This window comes from Primulina eburnea, chromosome 18 (assembly GCF_022965805.1).
Source record: "Primulina eburnea isolate SZY01 chromosome 18, ASM2296580v1, whole genome shotgun sequence".
NCBI lineage: Eukaryota > Viridiplantae > Streptophyta > Magnoliopsida > Lamiales > Gesneriaceae > Primulina > Primulina eburnea.
Window position 1 is genome coordinate 28356202 of NC_133118.1, and position 19565 is coordinate 28375766.

The 19565-nt window shown below is 33.1% G+C and overlaps 1 protein-coding gene across 1 annotated transcript; it reads left to right on the plus strand.

The window, feature by feature from the left end:
* Positions 1-11320: 11320 nt before the first annotated feature.
* Positions 11321-13645, plus strand: LOC140819519 (probable pectate lyase 5). The gene is made up of 4 exons (XM_073179644.1): positions 11321-11514; positions 11650-12390; positions 12514-12652; positions 13082-13645. The coding sequence occupies exons 1-4, from the start codon at positions 11381-11383 to the stop codon at positions 13301-13303; spliced, it is 1236 nt and encodes a 411-aa protein (XP_073035745.1). The 5' UTR covers positions 11321-11380; the 3' UTR covers positions 13304-13645.
* The last annotated feature ends 5920 nt before the right edge of the window (positions 13646-19565 follow it).

Here is a 19565-nt window from a genome sequence, read left to right on the forward strand (position 1 = left end):
ACTCATCCCAACATAGAATCATTTATGTTTGGATCAAGCGCTTTCCATTAGGTCAAATATAATAGTTGTTATCCAATACATAACTTTAATTTTTTTATACTCGTGATAGTGCAGAATGCTCTTACTTGGGTGTTAATGAGTATTGACTATTAGGCACATGGTTCCGGAGAGGCACATGTCTATATGCTGGTGTTGTCTCATATCTTGTAGAAATTAGTAACATTTTCTTACCGTCAGTCATGTCTCTAGCAGATACAATATTACTCGTTAAGATATGACGTCGCTCTTTTATGACCCACTAGCCAACTATATCAAGCTGTGAACATCAGCAGCTTGACGTAGAGAACTTATCAGGAGATCATCCATCTCAGTACTACTCTCACTCATACGCGTTTAGCCCAACATTCCCCCAAGAAGTATATAAATATGCTTCTTGGAAAATTTAAACTCATGACCTTACCTCATATCAATTGTTAAGATCGAGAAATTGGTTTAGTAGATGTGAATAAACAATCTTAACAAATTCACAAATTAAGTACACAAACAATTGTTTCTAGATATTCGAATATTTCAACAACTCTTATGTTATTACTTCTTCAACTTATGAAGGATTCACAAGAAGAGTTTGGTAATTATAAGAAATTTGCAACAAGCCACTTCAGCAGTGATTATCTTTAGCCTACTGAAACTCCTAGATATCTAAACTTAAATAAAATGGTTAATAAGACTCTTACTATCAATTACAAGTATTTCTCGAGGAAATATATTAGCACAATTGATCTTAAATTATCAAATAAAATAATTTAAGTGCATGCTGAAAAATAATTTGATCAGTTGGGCTCTCAAGAACTCAATATTCATAATAATGCTCGTGATTCAGAATCGTGCACGCGGGGTGGGGTGGGGGGATTGGTTTAAATGCCAAACAACTTAACTATTATAAGTATGGATTCCAACGGTCGATATTTTCAATCTGATAATCGTTTCTAAATAGAGATATTGTTGTCCATGTCATCGTCCTTTCAGTCTTATAGTACATTCTGGTAGTGACTGAAAAGTTGTTATGAATATATTATCTAATGTGTCAGCCAGGCTTTGATCTTTAAAAGAATGTTCTGGAAATATTCAGAGAATGTTTACTTAAATTCTTGACTTATTCACTAAGATAAGATGATCAACACACCTTGAATCAGTAACCTTCAATATTCAATTTTCTTTGATAATCATTTACGCTTGAGTTGAGTTACCTTAATGTTTAGTTTGACTTGGGAAAACATTAATATATGAATCATCATTTTCCTATATGAATTCAGTTCGACTAGACTCTTATTAAAAACTCATTTTAAATCAATAGTCTTTTGTTAAATCACATCCAACAATTTTAAATTCTTCCTCAAATACAAATCCCTTAATTTAAACGTAACTTGATGGATCGGTTCGGACACCTTTGAAGGTGCTTCAAACACAATATCTCAATTAGCTACAATAGTTCGTATTCTAAGAATGTAAACACCGATGAATTAGATCGAGTTTCGTGTTAAACCAAGCGAAAAATACTTGAAATAATTTTTCGTAAAGAAAGCTAATCAGTTTAAAGCTTTTAACTTGTTTAAACTGAATAACTGAAACAAGGGGGATCAGGTTCTTCAATATATCAGTTCAGTTATGGTGAGAACTGAACTGAAAGTAGCTCGAACTGATCAAATCGGTTTTAAAATGAAAGTTAAGCAGTTATATTATATATTTATGTATGTTCGGAAGCTTCAACAGCTCCTACGTCACCCATTCTATCACCTCAAGTAGGTTCTATTAGAAGACTTTGATTTATACAACATCTTGTATAAACTCACTCAGCTTAGGACTTACCCTACTGTCTAACTGAACTCCTAGCCTAGACTGAAGGTAGTACCTTTCAGCTAACAATTGTTTAACGTCTATGTGTTAAAGACTATAAACACAAGTTTTACGTCTTTGTGCAAGACTCACTCAGCTAGTCATGAAGCTAAACTCTCTGTAAATGTGAGTGATGGTGTGTTTGCATCTGTGAGAACTGAACTATGAATTCAACACGAATGTGTTCTCTCACACTGAGAATTTGCTTCCATACTAAGCAGTTGGCATGCCTTGTTTCTCTTTTTGAACTCCACACACTTTTTTTTTTATTGATCTTCATTTTCTATTTATAGGAGCGAAACTTGATCATACAGTGAGACTTAATTATTGTATATGTTGCATTTTGAATTCGTTCCTCGAAATATGCTTGTACTTTCCGACAGCCAATCTGGAACGCTTTGGTTTGAAACACTACTGCAATGTCTATTATTGTCCTTTGACTGGACATAAGCTTTTCCTCTGTGCGCACAACTGGATTCCATTGAATAATCTTGTCGTGTTCTGCAAACGGATTGATTTCTAACTGATGTTTTGAACTAGTTAGTTGAACTGATCTTGAATTAGTTCTGTGAAATCAGTTGGCTCGTCAGATGCACTGATTTTGTTGCTTCAGTGAACTGGTCAGTGGAATCTTCATCCGTTGAGCTCTTCATCAGCTGACCGAGCTTCTGAAAGTTTTCTGTTGAACATCCTATCATCTGGACAATCAGTTGAACTGGTATTTTGATATTTCAGTTGAACTGATTTAGTTTGGGCGATCAGTTGACGCTTTCAGTTTGCGTCTCGATAGCTTCGGTTTTGGCTTGATAACTGATCAGTTCGAATCCTGATCAGTTCCAGTTTCCGCTCACTTAGGTAAAATCATTAGAAACAGAATAACAATTTTTGTTAACATCAAAATCAAGATTGAGAAGATGAAATGTTCCGACACAAATTAAATGTATTTTTTGTAAAATTGGAAAAAAAATCGACTCATTTTTAAATAGGTGGGATAATTTTCATGCTAACCCGACTAGTTTGCGAACCAGACTAGGTTATTTACTCAACTTCAATAAATTATCCTGGAAAACTAAAATCAGATTTGAAACACAATATATTTATGTCCCTATCCGAAAAAAATACATGCAGCGATTTATAAAATAGTATATATCATTACATTTTTTTCATGCAAAAATTTCAAACATAAATTGTCCCAAATGTGATAGCAACCAAACCGTGACGGCTAGATCGTCATACAATTTAAAATATCTGAGTCGTATTATTATCATTAATTATAATTTTTGGTAGAATGACACACGTCTGATCCTATCCATATATTATATAGTATCTATGCATGTGTTGTGTACTTATTTTAAAAATATAGTGGCTAGTAATGGTTTTTTTTAAAAAAAATATTATGTTGCTTTAAATGGCAAGGATTTATATGTCAAACTAATTCGTCAGAAGAATCAAGTGTGGCACATTATTTATACCCTAATTATTGTGTGGCACATGCGATGCAACCTTTTTTATATATATAATTTCAAAAGATTTAGATATCTTTCATCTTACTTTGGAAAACAGAACAAAGTAAAAAAAATCAAACTTTTACTACTACGTGAAATTATTAATCTGGTAATGGACCTAACATGCGCATGTGGAAAAGTGCAATCAATCACACTCTAATTGGTCACCTCGAACTTATTAGTCAAGCATTTAAATAAATAGCATAATTAAATTCTACTTTTTTCAGAAAATTATATATATATAGTATTTAAATAAATAGCATAATTAAATTCTACTTTTTTCAGAAAATTATATATATATAGTATTTAAATAAATAGCATAATTAAATTCTACTTTTTTCAGAAAATTTAAATATATATATATGTGTGTGTGTGTGTGGAATGAATTTGAAATCCACTACGGTCTTCATGTCGAGTTAGGTAAAAACTCGTGTGAGACGGTCTCACAGGTCGTATTTTATGAGACGGATCTTTTATTTGGTTCATCCATGAAAAAACATTACTTTTTATTGTGAATATTTGTAAGGTTGACCCGTCTCACAAATAAAGATTCGTGAGACCATCTCACAAGAAACCTACTCGTCAAGTTATACAATTTTAGTAGTAATTATTGGTGAATATCAAATACATCCGAGATGTATATTATTAAGGGAAGCTTGTATTTTTTGGTATATTTTGTTTGTTTCTTTGTGATTTGGTTTTTATGTTATTAAAATTCAGTATTAGTCATGTACCTTTTGATTTTTGGAAAATTTAATTATTTTTCATCGACGGTATTGATATAGCACTTACATATCAACGCTCCATTGGATTCATATCAAGGTCTGTCAATAAAAATTAATAAAATTAACAAAATAAATAAAGATAGCAGATTAAAATTGAATTTGATAACATAAAATATGAAGGAAGACTCGGAAGTTACAAAAATAGACATCCACAAATATTATTTTTTTTTCCCTATTATTAAATTAATTTTCTCCCGACAACTGCTCATTTAATTGGTTAAGGAGTTGGCCACGACAGTAAAAAACATGAGACAACGAATTAATGCGAAAGAAAATGACATTAGAGCCAGTAAATTAAGCAGAAAAACTGGAGATTTCCTTTTGCTGAAAATTCAAGTAATTCAAAATTTAGTTCAATGAAATTGTTTGAACTTTGAACGCATAAGATTTGCATGTGGTAAAATTGTTTTATTTTAATAAAATAAGTTTACCCTATAAACTATTTTTTTAGTATAAGATCTCGAATGATTTCATATTTGATATAATAATGAAAAATATATATTTTTCTAAAACAAATGAAACAGAAGTCTAGACTCGTGACATGGTTTCCCAAGAAACATATTCTTATATCAAATGTATTACTTTTCTAGATATGTATCAAATCGACTCTTCTCAATAGATATAGATTTATTAGACCTTCTAATAAAATATCAACTCTTGTAATCAACAATTCCGTTTTAACGTAAACTTTGAGCCAAAATTATGTAATTTTTGTTTTTAAAAAATATATAAATAATTTAATTTCTGCCGTAATTATTATCCCCGAGAATGATGTTTGGTTGTACGGTTGTACCATTTCGAGCACAATGTAGTGCTAGGAAATATGCAATATTCCGTCTTTTGTATTATCACATTTTTTCGATATGACACTGATGTAGTATCAATGAAGCATCTACGTAACTTTGATATGATGATGGTGTATGTAATATAATATCAGTACTTCCGATAAAAAAAAATACTAAAATTCTCACAAATTGAATATACAAAGTGATCATCAATGTGGACAAGCCATATGTGAAGCCTTTAATGTAAAACTATGGGAAACCTTTTCTATTTCAAGCTATATATTTTTTAATCTTCATATGTATTTTTAAAATATAAATATACATAATTTTGTATAGTTGAGAAGGGACGTCTTGTTATAATTGGATTTCAAACTCCGAAACGTGACCTTAAATTTGAGACTTTGTTGTCAGATTCAGTATAAATAATCGGCGTGTTAAAAAATTGTCATCTGTCATATTTGTGAATGGCAAAAACTTGTGTGAGACGGTCTCACGGGTCAAATTTTGTGAGACGAATCTTTATATAGGTAATCCATGAAATAGTATTGCTTTTTATGCTAAGAGTACTACTTTTTATGGTGAATATGAGTAGGGTTGACCCGTCTCACAGATTGAGATCCGTGAGACGGTCTCACATGAAACCTACTCTTTGTGAATTGGACATGTTGGGCATTCTCCAATTGTAAGTGCTCCATTAATTGAAGAATGAAATGCATTTCAACTACCAATCCTCATGGCTATGCCTCTGCCTACTTATAATCTAACCTCCTTAACAAGGACGTTCACGTTAGCTTTGTCCCCATGAAATTGTGGAAAGTTGATCAAGAATCTCTTTAAAAAAGAGATTATTTGTTTCTTAGATTAAAAAAAAAAAAGAAGTTTTATTAACTCGGATTTGCGAATATCACGAAAAAGAAAATACCAGAGTTGTTGTTTTAGCTAATGAAACCTTTGAATATAAATACGATGGTTCAATTATGAATACACTAATTCGATCCATATCTTTAGTAAAAATATTATCGTAATGTGATCTCTATGTATATCTAGAGGACTAGACTAAGGGTGTTCATCGGTCGGTTCGGTTTTCGATTTTTTATTTCGATTTTCGGTTTTAGAAATATATAATCCGATATCCGAACTATTTTTCTTCGGTTCGGTTCGGTTCGGTTCGGTTTTTTACCAAAACAGATCGGTTATTTCGATCGGTTAATTCGGTTTTGGTAAAACTATTTAAATTAGTAATATAAATATATGGTAAACTATATTATATTAACTTTCTACATGTTTTCTGAGTAAAATATTTAAATATAAAGTCTAAATTAATTAAACAAACAACAACCAACAAAAAATTGTTCAAAATGGGTTTTTATTCACCAAATATCATATCAAAATATATATTATAAATAAAAATATAAAAAATTATTAGTTTTTTCGGTTTGTTCGGTTTTGACATATATAAACCGAAATCGAACCAAATAAACTTCGGTTTTAACATTTATATCCGAATTATAAAATTCGGCTTTCGGTTCGGTTCGGTTTTTTCTGTTTGGATTTTCGATTTTTTCGATTTTATCCGAAATTTGAACTCCCCTAGACTAGACGTTAAGATAAAAATGGATAACTTAAGTAATGGTATTATAAAAAGGAATAACGTAGTGTCCGATTTGGCAGAGTCGTGGATCGAGTCGGGATTCAAACAAACGACGTGTCACGAAATAGGGCCGGGACAGACGAATGTTCGCCCGATCAGACCCGAACTGGTTCGAAAAGAAAAGTGAGGGCGATCTCTCCATGTGAGGATGCAGCTTTCAGGAGGAGGGTAAGCAGTCACTTTAGTCAGTTTGTTGGTGCGGACTGCGACCTTATTTTTAGGGCCATGTTGTGGATTAAATGTCGTCGGGTTGTGGGGCAATTGCGCCGAGGTTTGCGGTCTACGAATTGTTCTGATCTATTAAAGTTTGGCTCGGAAATCGAAGAAAATTTTGTCTTGGGAGGTTGGGGGTAGTTTGAACCATATAAATTAGTTTGAATTTTAATGCAAGAGCATGTGCAATGTCTTGCCAAATTCTGGGTATGCTGGCATGTCACAATCGTTTTATTTGATTTAGATAAATTTTATTTTTATGTCAAAGAAAGAATTATACTCGCACATGGCTTTATAATATAAACAATTAGTCTTAAATTTGTTTAATTCATAATGGGACTTTGGAATTCTTAATGGTTCCTATAAATTATAGACAAAAAATTGTGTGCGACGGTCTCACGAGTCGTATCTTGTGAGACAGATCTTTTATTTTGGTCATCCATTAAAAGTATTACTTTTTATTGTGAATATCGGTAGGGCTGACATGTCTCACAGATAAAGATTCGTGAGACCGTCTCACAAGAGACCTACTCTAATATATATATATATATATATATATATATATATATATATATATATATATATATATATATATATATATATATATATATATGTTTGTGTGTGTTTGTGTGTGCACTTTTAAAATGAAAGGAACATGTAATGTATATGGATAATAATATAATAAGGCTATGGATTATGCAGAACTTAATTCTTGTCGTTTTATGTAAACTTATATTTGATGGTATTTGTGTAACTCGAATTTTTTAAATCGTGGAGTAGTTCAAGCTTCGTGTTACGGTTGGATTATGAAATAAAGACAATTATTACGTCCAATAGATGAGTTGATATATTTTCAAGAAAAACTAAAATTTCAAAATATGTACACGCATGTACGACAATTTATATTTTCTTTTGCTCTCTAATTTACACGTATTTAATTTATAATCCACTAATTTGCAATTTTTTTAGTATTGGTCATTTTTTTCTGGATGGTGATGTCGCATTGGAATATAATGACATGACAATGAAAATACTTACGTACGCTACTAGATAGTGTGGATTTGTCTGATATCACGTCAACATTATGGTGAAAAAGACTATATTAATGGATCAGAATCATAAATTGCTCGATAAATGATTTTACAAAATAAAAAATTTGCCAGTTCCTTCACAACAAATGTAATTTGTGGTGTTAATTATTAAATATAACTAAGTTAAAAATAGTGCAAAACGACCTCAACCGATTAACGAAATCTCGAAGGCAGATGAAGGCAATATTTTGGGTCCCATGAAATCCAAACTTTTATTTTGCAGATCACAAGTGTCCAGTCAACTAATACAAGACGAGTCATCTTGTGATACAGATCTTTTATTTGGGTCATCTATGAAAAAATATTACTTTTTATGATAAGAATATTATTTTTTATTCTGAATGTCGGTAAGGTTGATCCGTCTCACAGATAAAGATTCGTGAGACCGTCTCACAAGAGTCCTACTCTAGGTCGAAAATTTGTTTCATAAAATCGAAACATGAGATTGTTTCCCAAAAAAATTTATTTTAATACAATATACTAGGTAGGTTTTCGAAAATTTTAACGATCTCACAAAATTTTTCGTGTTAATACAATGTACTTGGTGGGTTTTTAAATATTTTAATCAATAATAATTAATTAATTCACTGTTTTCAAATTGATGTTGATGCATGAACGCTTGAGGCTTCCCCCCAGGATTTGAGAATACAAGACAAATATCATAGGTGAATAAAAATTTTAAAATAAATTACAAACTGGTTGTTTTAACTTAACTTGGAGAGACGATTTTGATCATATATATTCGTGGCTTTGAGATTTTGGTAATTTATGTTGTTAAATTTCAATTTTAGTTATTATCTTTCAATTTTTTTCGTAATTTAGTCATTTTTCATAAGAAGTGCTGATGCAACAATTATACAACATAATATCGAAGCCACGTAAACATATTTCACATAAAAACCAGTTAATTGAAACTGAAATTTGATAACATAAAATACCCAAATCGCAGAATGAAAAATATGTACAATTAATATTGCAGTTTTCCCTAATTTTTTACATTGCAATTAATTAGTTCTTTCTGATCAATTTTTTTTAATTATTTTTTATCTTTGGTTGAATATTAATGCTAGTGATCCTTATAAATATATATTTAATAAATGAGATGAAGAAAGTCTAAAATACAAACAAATTACACGGATCAATGCTCAGTTTGAATTTTGAATTAGTAAAATAAAAGAAAAAGAATTCTTTTTTTTCCCAGGGGAAAAAAAGATGTACGGCCAGAATTAAAGAGATATATTTATTTCTGTCGGTGGGAAATAAATGAAATTAACATTATTTTCTTATATTTATTATGAAAAAATTAATATCACTAGCCGTGGTAGCTGAAGTTTAATGATTTAATCAATTGCATGCAGTATATTTCAATTATTGCTACCATACTTTTGTGCATGTCAAGAAAATTTGTCATAATAATTATAATTTATTTCTTTAATAATAATAATTTTTTATTATAATAATTAATAATAATAATCATCGTCATCGTCGTCGTCATCATCATCTCTTGCTAGCCGACTGGCATCCATAATTATTATTTTTAAACATATCAATTTCATATTGTAGATCTAATTAAACTTAGATAATTAGTAATATAAGTAGCTTAAATTAATGCATGATATAATAGTGATATAAATTTTATGAAGGTATGGATAATTTTGAATAAAGGGGTGGTTAAAGAGAAAATTTAATAATAGATTATGTAAAATTTATCTGATAAATGAATATATATATAAGCAAATTTTAATCTTATTGTTACAATCGTGTCTCGAACACAAGGTTTCATTTCAGATTTGGGAACTTTGTGCTAGATTTTAGGTTTTTGTTGTGATTTTGAGTAGGTCTCTTGTTAGACGATCGGTCAACATGATCATTTTTTACTATAAAAAATAATATTTTTTAATGAGTGACTCAAATATAATATCTGTCAAAAATTGATATGTGAGATCGTCTTACATAAGTTTTTGTATCAAAGTTATTACGAGTGACCTATTTTAGAACTTTTATTATTGTTTTATCCATACTCTAAATTATATTTGAATTGTAAAATGTTGATGATTTTAATTTGAAATTCCATTGCCACAAGTCCGATATGAAAAAGATGTCCATAATTTTCCTACCTTTATTATTATTATTATTATTATTATTATTATTATTATTATTATTATTTAGCATGTAAAATTAAGCAGATGATCGAGTCTTAATGTCCTATTCTAAATATTCTCGTGTAAATCATGATTACAAATGAAAAAGACATAATGTTTAAAATATATATGTAGATGGCTCGAAGTTAAACCTTTATTATTTAATTTTTATGAGTTTGTTTTTATCATGCACGTTATATTAATGTTATTTACTTATTTACCATAGTATAGGATTCTTATGTTTTGTTTTTTTAAAGTAATAATAATAATAATAATAATAATAATAATAATAATAAGGCAAAAATTTCTTTGAGACAGTCTCACAGGTCGTATTTTGTGAAGCAAATCTCTTATTTGGATCATCATTGAAAAATATTACTTTTTATACTAAGAGTATTAATTTTTATTGTAAATATCGGCAGGATTGGCACGTCTCATAGATAAAGATTCGTGAGACCATCTCACAAGAGACCAACTCTAATATTAATAACATAGGTAGGAAAAATATGAACACCTTTCTCATATCCGACTTGTGGCAATGGAATTTCAAATTAAAAAATCATCAACATTTTACAATCCAATTAGAATTTATAGTATGGATATAACAAGAAGGAAAATTCTAAAATAGGTTGATTGTAATTACTTTGACACAGAAGTTTCGGTGAGTCGATATCACGAATCAATTTTATAAGGCATATATAATTTTTTATTTCAAAATTATTATTTTTCATTGTAAATATGAATATGATTTACTAGTTTAAAAATAAAGATCCGTGAAATTTTCTCACTGAAAACTTACGATTAGTTTAGTCTGACATGACTCTGTTACCACACCAAGTATCGGCACTTTGAACTGATTTGTCACACACACACACCAACAAATTTTGATTAATCGGAAGAGCATAATCCAACTTGGACTAAAACTTTTCTCGCATTATCAAAAATTCCGATCAATTCGAGTTCAATATCTGTTTCACCAACGCTCCTCGAGTGCTTTATCTGCACGCCGCAAGGCACATGTGCGTGTAGACAGTTGGCGTATTTCTTGGAGAACGTGCTTACCGTAATTGCATTCCAAAAGAACAGAAGTTGGGAGAAAAATTAACAAAAATATTTACGAATTCCAGTAATATTCGGACAAGATTAACGGCCAAAACGGTCACATGAGGGAATCTCCGTAATCCCAGTAAATCAGCAGAGTGTAGAGGGCCTACTCGTTTAGTTAATTCACGTTATCTTGTCTGCCGTTTTATCCCTTTATATGTCCTACGTTTCCTCTGGTTTCTCCTCACAGAACTAGCTCTGAAATCCCAGAAATGGCGTCGGTTTTCTCTTCAGTCACATTCCCATTTCTCCTCCTCTTCTTCTGTGGACTTCTCCCGTGTCTCATTGCCAATGCATCCTCCCCGGCTGTGCAAGACCCTGAGTTGGTAGTCCAGGAAGTGCACAGGTATATATGCACCGATTTAGCCGTCAAATTTTTTTATATTTGTTCGCAAAATGTTGTCTTGTGTGGTTTGTTTGCTACTTGGTGGTGGTTTTCTTTTTTCTTTTTAGTCTCATTCTTGCATTTCGTACAATGTAGGAGTTTGAATGAATCGAGAAGGAAACTGGGGTTCTTGTCGTGCAACACGGGTAACCCGATCGACGACTGCTGGCGTTGCGACTCGAATTGGGAGAAGAACCGTCAGAAGCTGGCAGACTGTAGTATCGGGTTCGGCAAAAACGCCATCGGCGGAAGAGATGGGGAGATTTACGTCGTGACGGATCCGAGCGACGACGACGCGGTCAATCCGAAACCCGGGACGCTCCGCTACGCCGTCATTCAAGAAGAGCCGTTGTGGATCATATTTGCCCGGGACATGGTCATCAAATTGAAGGAGGAGCTGATAATGAACTCGTTCAAGACCATCGATGGCAGGGGAGCTAGCGTGCACATTGCTAACGGCCCTTGCATCACTATACAATACGTGACGAATATCATCATTCATGGGATCAATATACATGACTGCAAGCAAGGGGGGAATGCTAATGTGAGGGACTCCACCAAGCACTACGGGTGGAGGACCATATCGGACGGTGACGGCGTGTCCATTTTCGGCGGCAGCCACGTTTGGGTCGACCATTGCTCGTTGTCGAATTGTAACGACGGGCTCATCGACGCCATACACGGGTCGACCGCGATTACCATCTCGAACAACTACTTGACTCATCACAACAAGGTCATGCTTATGGGGCATAGTGATTCCAACACACAAGATAAGAATATGCAAGTTACTATTGCCTTTAATCACTTTGGGGAAGGACTTGTTCAAAGAATGCCAAGGTAAAAAGTTGTAAAAGTAGCTTAATTTATTCAAGATTTTGTAGCAAAATTATGTTCAAATATTATAATATATAGTTTTAAAAAAAATTAATTTGTATATATATATATATATGTTATATGCAGATGTAGACTTGGATATTTCCATGTGGTGAACAATGACTACACCCATTGGGAGATGTATGCAATTGGAGGGAGTGCAGCCCCTACCATAAATAGCCAGGGCAATAGATTTCTAGCCCCTAATGACAGATTCAACAAGGAGGTAAGAATTATGTTGCCCGTGCCTTAATTTCTAGACAAAATGTTAGTACCAAGATCGAGCTTCAACCCGAACTCGAACCTGAAAAAGTTACACAAAAACCAATTGTTTAATCAAACTAAAGAAAACCCAAAATTTAGATTCGTATCACTTGATGTAAAAATATAAGGTTTTTTCCTTAAAAAAAGTTTTAAAATAATATGAATTTTAGAAATGGAGTTTCGTGCTCTTTTAATATTTTTTTTCTCAATTTTCCCACATCTCCAACTAGATTCGCCAGTATCGTCAATTTTGGTCGTACCTCAACATCCACAAGATAATAAATAATTTGACCCTTATTCCCAAAATTTTCAACCAAGCATTTAATTAAATTGTTTGTTTAAAAAAAATGGTTGCATTTATTAAAATAACATTTTGATTAAATTGTTATAGGTGACCAAGCATGAGGATGCACCGGAGAGCGAATGGAAGAATTGGAATTGGAGGACCGAAGGAGACTTAATGTTGAACGGCGCGTTCTTTACGACTTCCGGTGCCGGAGCATCCTCGAGCTATGCCAAGGCCTCGAGTTTAGGCGCTAGGCCTTCTTCCTTGATAAGCTCCATCACTTCCAGTGCCGGCGCCATGAGCTGTAAAAAGGGATCGCGGTGTTAGTTAAATTACTATTATAGCCTCGCGAGACCGTCTCAAGTTATTTCGTTTGGTCTTGTCGTGGGTCATGAAAATCTTGGTGTTAGGCCTAAGGATATAATTGTCCATGGAGCACTTGAGATTTGTTCCCTTTTCTTTTTTTCTTTTTTTTTTTTTACCAATTTTTGTTTTTTGGGAAGTTTGGTCGAGTTTTTGACCTGACGGGATGAAGACAACATCGGCCTGCTGATCTGAATCGTTGGTCTGTCGGACTTGGAATTGGTTGAAAAGAAGAGCAAGTGCTGAAGTGTCGGTTGGTACACGCTATAATATAATATATTTATGTGAATTTATAGTTTTAATCAACGGTTGTCATTTTCCCATCCAATATTTGCTAGTGCTACACACATATATATATATTATATTATTAAGTTTAAGATATATAAAATAACAAACTTTGATGTCGTGGTTTGATTTTTCGATATACCAAAAATACATTTTTCTCAAATTACAAAACATTATATTTTTTAAAATAAAAATTTTATTAAACTCATTTTGGTAAATTTTGCATCTTATCTATCTATCATATGACATATCATAATAAAATATTTTTTTTTATTTTTATCTATATTTTAAATTAAATAATCATATCAATTATAATATAAAATATTATGATGAAAACGTTTTTAAAATTTTAAATATAATATCTCGAATTTAAAAAAATTATTTAACAATAAATTTTTTAATGTGATGCGTGCAAAGTGACACTAGTATATATTATATATGAATAAATCTTTTGCGAGATGGTAACACTAATCTATAATTGTGAAAGAGGTTGACTGATTCATATAGTTAAAATTAATATTTTTTTAACATAAAAAATAATATTTTATGACGTAGAATTGAGATGAGATTTGATGATTTGTGTGAAGCCCCAACTTTTTCTGGAGATAAGAATTTTTATGATAAACCTAATTTTAGGATAAATAAACCAAGATCTAAGATTTGATAATATATTGATACCAGATAAAAATATAAGATTTGATATGATATCGATTCTAGATAAAGATTTGATTTAGAATTCAAACGCGCGATATCACTCGATCACGATAGCAGCCAACCCCTATAAATAAGAGAAGCTCTCATTCAGAATCTGCACATCATTTACACAACAAATTTTCGAGTTTTCTCTCCATTATTTTCGAAATTCCTCTACAAAAATTCTGCACGAGTCATCAAAATTTTGTCCATGTTCAGAAATTCGTTTCTCTCGCTCGGGTATTTGGAATCCGATCTCCACCGTTCCGAATGTGCTTCCGTATGTTTCGAATAACATATCCAAATTTCAGCCAAATCCAACGGTTAGTTTTTCTGTTCAAATTTTCCACTAAGATCATATCGGCAACTTTAATTGTGATATAAAATCACCATTTTTAGCCCATATTTATCGCATGAACATAAAACTTTGTCCTATAATAAAATCACACAAAAATGTGTCAATTAAGCACGTTGAAAGTGGTAACAATGAGAGATATGACAACAAAAATTGCCAACTATTATGAGCCTATCAAATCTCCCACACCTAAACCATGCTTGTCCTCAAGCATAAAATAGATCAACTCATTATCTCAATTTTTCGTCCTCCTTCCGCTTCCTCTACTTATCCAAAACATTTAATGCAACAAGACATTTAATTTCAGGGCATCTCACAAAATAACATCATGAACAATCACTGCAATCAAAATGTGTATGTAATGCTTGAAATAAATATCACATTTTGTTGATTTAGTAATGTGAGATTACTAAATAATTAATGATTTTTAAAGAATAAATTATGATATAATTTGGTCATATGAAGTCCAAATGAGTTGAAACTTAGATATACCATAGAAAACTCAAAGATATAGAAGTATCATGTTTTGAGTTTTGAAAAATTTGATTGTTTGACTGATCCAAAAAGATATACCGGTATTAAAATGTTAAATATTATATATTATATTATATTATTAATATAATATTTAAAAAAACAAAAAGTTATAAATTTGAAACTCACGAACGTGAGTTTCATTCGTTTGAACAGAAGACATTTGACAGAGAGAAAATCGAGAGAAGAGGGAGGAAATAACATTTTGATTTTATTTTCGATCATGCGACTTATCGGTTTATTCAATCGACAGATCGACTTCAGTTCTGGGATTGTTGACACGAGGTCTTCGATTTTGTAGTTTTGGTGATGTTTGAAATTCGTCGATTTCTGGAATAAATCCGATAAATTGTTAAATCATACTGAAATTGAAGATTGTTGAATAGTGTATGATCTTAACGAAGTAGAGAAGATTATTGTGTTTTTGTTTTGAATTATTCCTAAATTATTATAATTAAGGATTTTTAATCGTTGGATTGAAATTAGAGAGTTGTTTGTCAGCTGTTATTAATTCTGATTATATATATTCGGAGTCTACGAAGTATAGGCTACACGTTGATATAAAGTTTTCGTAATTTAAGGGATGTTATAAAATAGCCTATTATTTGAAGTTAATTTATGATGGTGTATTTGATGTTAGTATTGTGAATTAAATACACCAGAATATTAAATTAATGAACGATAAGAATTTATAATCGAGTTTCATATTTTGTTGAATTAATTGTTGTTGGGCTATTTGATGTTATATATTGAGGCTGTTATGATTGTGTTGAAACGGTGATAATGATCTGATAATTGTTGTTGAATTATTTAGATACATCACACGCCTCAGGATCAAAGAAATAGCCATATTGTATATATATATACTCGATTATCAGGTACGTGTTGACGTACGAACATATGTTGTTATTGTTTAGTATTGATGAATACTATTGCGTTGAACGATGATAAATCACCGGAATTGGGTGATTTGATATTATATTTGTTGTCGTTTATTATTGTTGATATTGTTGACTATCGTTGTTGGGAGGCGTCTCGTTGATGTTGTCACGTTGATGTTGTTCGTTCAACGATATTACTGTCGCCGGAGTGGGGGTGCGACATATCGTTGATGTTGTTATTCGTTCGACGATATTGCTGTCGCCGGTGTTGGGGTGCGACGTATCGTCGATGTTGTTGCATTGTGATGTTGTTGTTGAATGATTGTCCAGAAACGACAAATGGGGTATTTCTGTTATGATTTCAGTTATATTTTATGTCGTTAATATAACTGTTATGTATTACGATGATGATTGTTGATGATTGTTGTATATGCTCACTCTTTGGGGGCTGTTTCTGTTGGACATGTACAGGACTTTGCTGTGAGACAGGATAGTGGTGAAGGACTAGGTGTGTCTAGTCAAACAGTCCTGTTGTTGATAGTAGATAGAGACATTATAGCTTATGGTCTTACTTGAGTTGTATGTGTGTATTTATTATACTGTTTCTGCTGCATTGACGTAGATAGTGTGGTGATTGCACTATTTTTTCGTATATGCATTATATTATTACGTTGTTGAAAAGAAAATTTTTATGCATATGACGTCACATGTTGTATGATTACGTGGCGAGGTTTGGGCGCCACATTGGTGGTATTAGAGCAAATATTAGATGTCTGGGATGGTTAGGAGTTGGGTTTGAGATGAGGGAGTTGGATGACGATATTATCTGTGTGTCTGTGCATTTGACTTGTTATTGATGATTTCTCGATATGATTGATTGTTCTTTAGTTGCATATGCTTTCGTGCGAAAGGTGTGAGGATGAATACTGGATTGTAATTGTTAAATGTTATGATTAACAATTTGATTTCCAGTGATGGAAGCTAGAGTACAGGTACATCCACACGAGGAAACAGAAGAGGTTGACAGTGGGTTTGGACAGATGAATCCATTGCCACCTCCTCCTATGGGACAGACACCTGCAGATCAGCCTTTATTGCCTGGTGAGTTGACTTTGGCACAGTTTAGTAGTTATCTTCCGCCGAGATTTGATGCTTTGAGACTGGTGAGCGAGCAGAGGAGTGGATTGAGAGGATATAGTAGATATTTATGACCGATCCGTGTGCTAGGTCTGCTTGGTTACGATTGGCTACATTTCAGCTTTCGAGGAATGTACTATTGTGGTGGCAGACGACTGAGGCCGGATTGAGAGCACAGGGCCGTACTATTGATTGAGATATGTTTCGCTCTTGATAAGTATTTTTCTATAGCAGCGAGACAAAGAAAGAGAAAGAATTCGAGGATTTGAGGTCAGGATATCATCAGATACGAGTTAGAGAGAAGGATATGCAGAAGACAACATTCACGACCAGATATGGGCATTATGAGTTTTTAGTTATGCCGTTTGGGATAACGAATGCTCCAATTGTATTTATGAGTTTGATGAATAGAGAATTTCAGCCTTATCTCGATCGTTTTGTTATTGTGTTTATTGATGCTATATTGATATATTCCAGGAGTGAGGCTGAGCATGTTGGGCATTTGCGTTCAGTGTTACAGGTGCTGCGAGATAGAAAGTTGTACACCAAACTCAGTAAGTGTGAGTTTTGGTTGGATCGAGTGGTCTTCTTGGGTCATGTTATATCCAGAGATGGGATTTATGTTGATCCAACGAAAGTTGAAGCCGTGTTACAGTGGTCAGCACCTACATCTGTACCAGAGATCCGTAGTTTCTTGGGTTTAGCAGGTTATTATCGTCGATTTATGGAGTGATTTTCAAAGATTGCTAGAACTTTGACACAGTTGACTCAGAAAGGTGTGCGATTTCAGTGGCATGAAGCATGTGAGAGGAGTTTTCAGGAGTTGAAGCACCGACTGACGACTGCACCGGTGTTATCAATCCCTACAGAAAACGAGAGGTTTGTTGTTTATACTGATGCATCATTACATGGTTTGGGATGTGTTTTGATGCAAGATCGACATGTTGTGACATATGCCTCGAGACAGCTGAAACCACATGAAACAAGGTACCCTGTGCATGATTTGGAGTTGGCAGCCATTATCTTTGCCTTGAAGATATGGCGACACTATTTATATGGTACCTCGTTTACGATTTATACGGATCATAAGAGTTTGAGATTTTTTTTTTACTCAGACAGAGTTGAATATGAGACAGAGACGATGGCTAGATTTGCTGAAGGATTATGATTGTGAGATTGAATATCATCCTGGTCGAGCCAATCTTACAACTGATGCATTGAGCCGTAAAGTGAGTTGTACAGCAGAGGATGTGAGTCGTTTATCAGCTATGATGATGTCTTGTTGTTCCTTGGGATATGATTTTGATATCTCGACGACTCCTATCCAGATATCTACCTTATTAGCTGAACCTGATATATATGGTTGTATTCGTGATGCACAGATGAGAGATGAGAGAGTTCAGCGATGGAAGGAGTTGATTTCTCGGAAACAAGATACTTGTTTTAGAGTGGCTGATGATGTCAGTTTGAGGATGAATGATAGATGGGTAGTTCTTCATGCATTTGAGTTGCGCCAGTGTCTGTTGCGGCATGCACATTGTAGTCGATATTCTATCCACCCTGGTGGCAAAAAGATGTATAAGGATCTACGTTCTCAGTTTTGGCGGAAGGGAATGAAACGTGATGTGATTGATTTTGTACGTCGATGTCTTAATTGTCAACAGATCAAAGCTGAGAGGAGAAGGCCAGGAGGTCAATTGAGGAGTTTAGAAGTACCAAAATGGAAATGGGAGCACATATCGATGGATTTGTGACTCATTTGCCAAGAAGCACTGGAACTATTGATGCTATTTGAGTGATTGTTGATCGATTGACAAAAGTTGCACATTTTATACCCTATAACATGAGTAGTACGTACTTGACGATGGCACAGTTGTATATACGAGAGATCGTACGGTTGCATGGGATTCCAGTGTCTATTATATCTGATAGAGATCCTCGATTTACTTCTCATTTTTGGGAAGGATTGCAGACTGCGATGCGGACATAGTTGAGATTGAGTACATCTTATCATCCTCAGACAGATGGTCAGACTGAGCGTACTATTCAGACGCTTGAGGATATGTTGCGTGCTTATGTTATGGATTTTAAATCTGCTTGGCAGTCATCTATCCCATTGGTAGAGTTTGCGTATAACAATAGTTATCAGAGTAGTATTCAGATTGCTCCATTTGAGGCATTTTATGGGAGACGTTGTAGATCTCAGTTATACTGGGATGATGTTGATCGAGCTGTAGTCATAGGTCCCGATATGATTCTTGAGATGGAACAGAAAGTAAAGTTGATACAGTAGCGATTGAAAGCAGCTCAAGATAGACATGCCGCCTATGCAAATAAAAGACGA

Coding starts and splice junctions, on each gene's coding strand:
- LOC140819519 (XM_073179644.1), top strand. CDS start 11,381: ATGGCGTCGGTTTTCTCTTCAGTCACATTCCCATTTCTCCTCCTCTTC. Junction 11,515..11,649: donor GTAGTCCAGGAAGTGCACAG/GTATATATGCAC, acceptor CGTACAATGTAG/GAGTTTGAATGAATCGAGAA. Junction 12,391..12,513: donor CTTGTTCAAAGAATGCCAAG/GTAAAAAGTTGT, acceptor TGTTATATGCAG/ATGTAGACTTGGATATTTCC.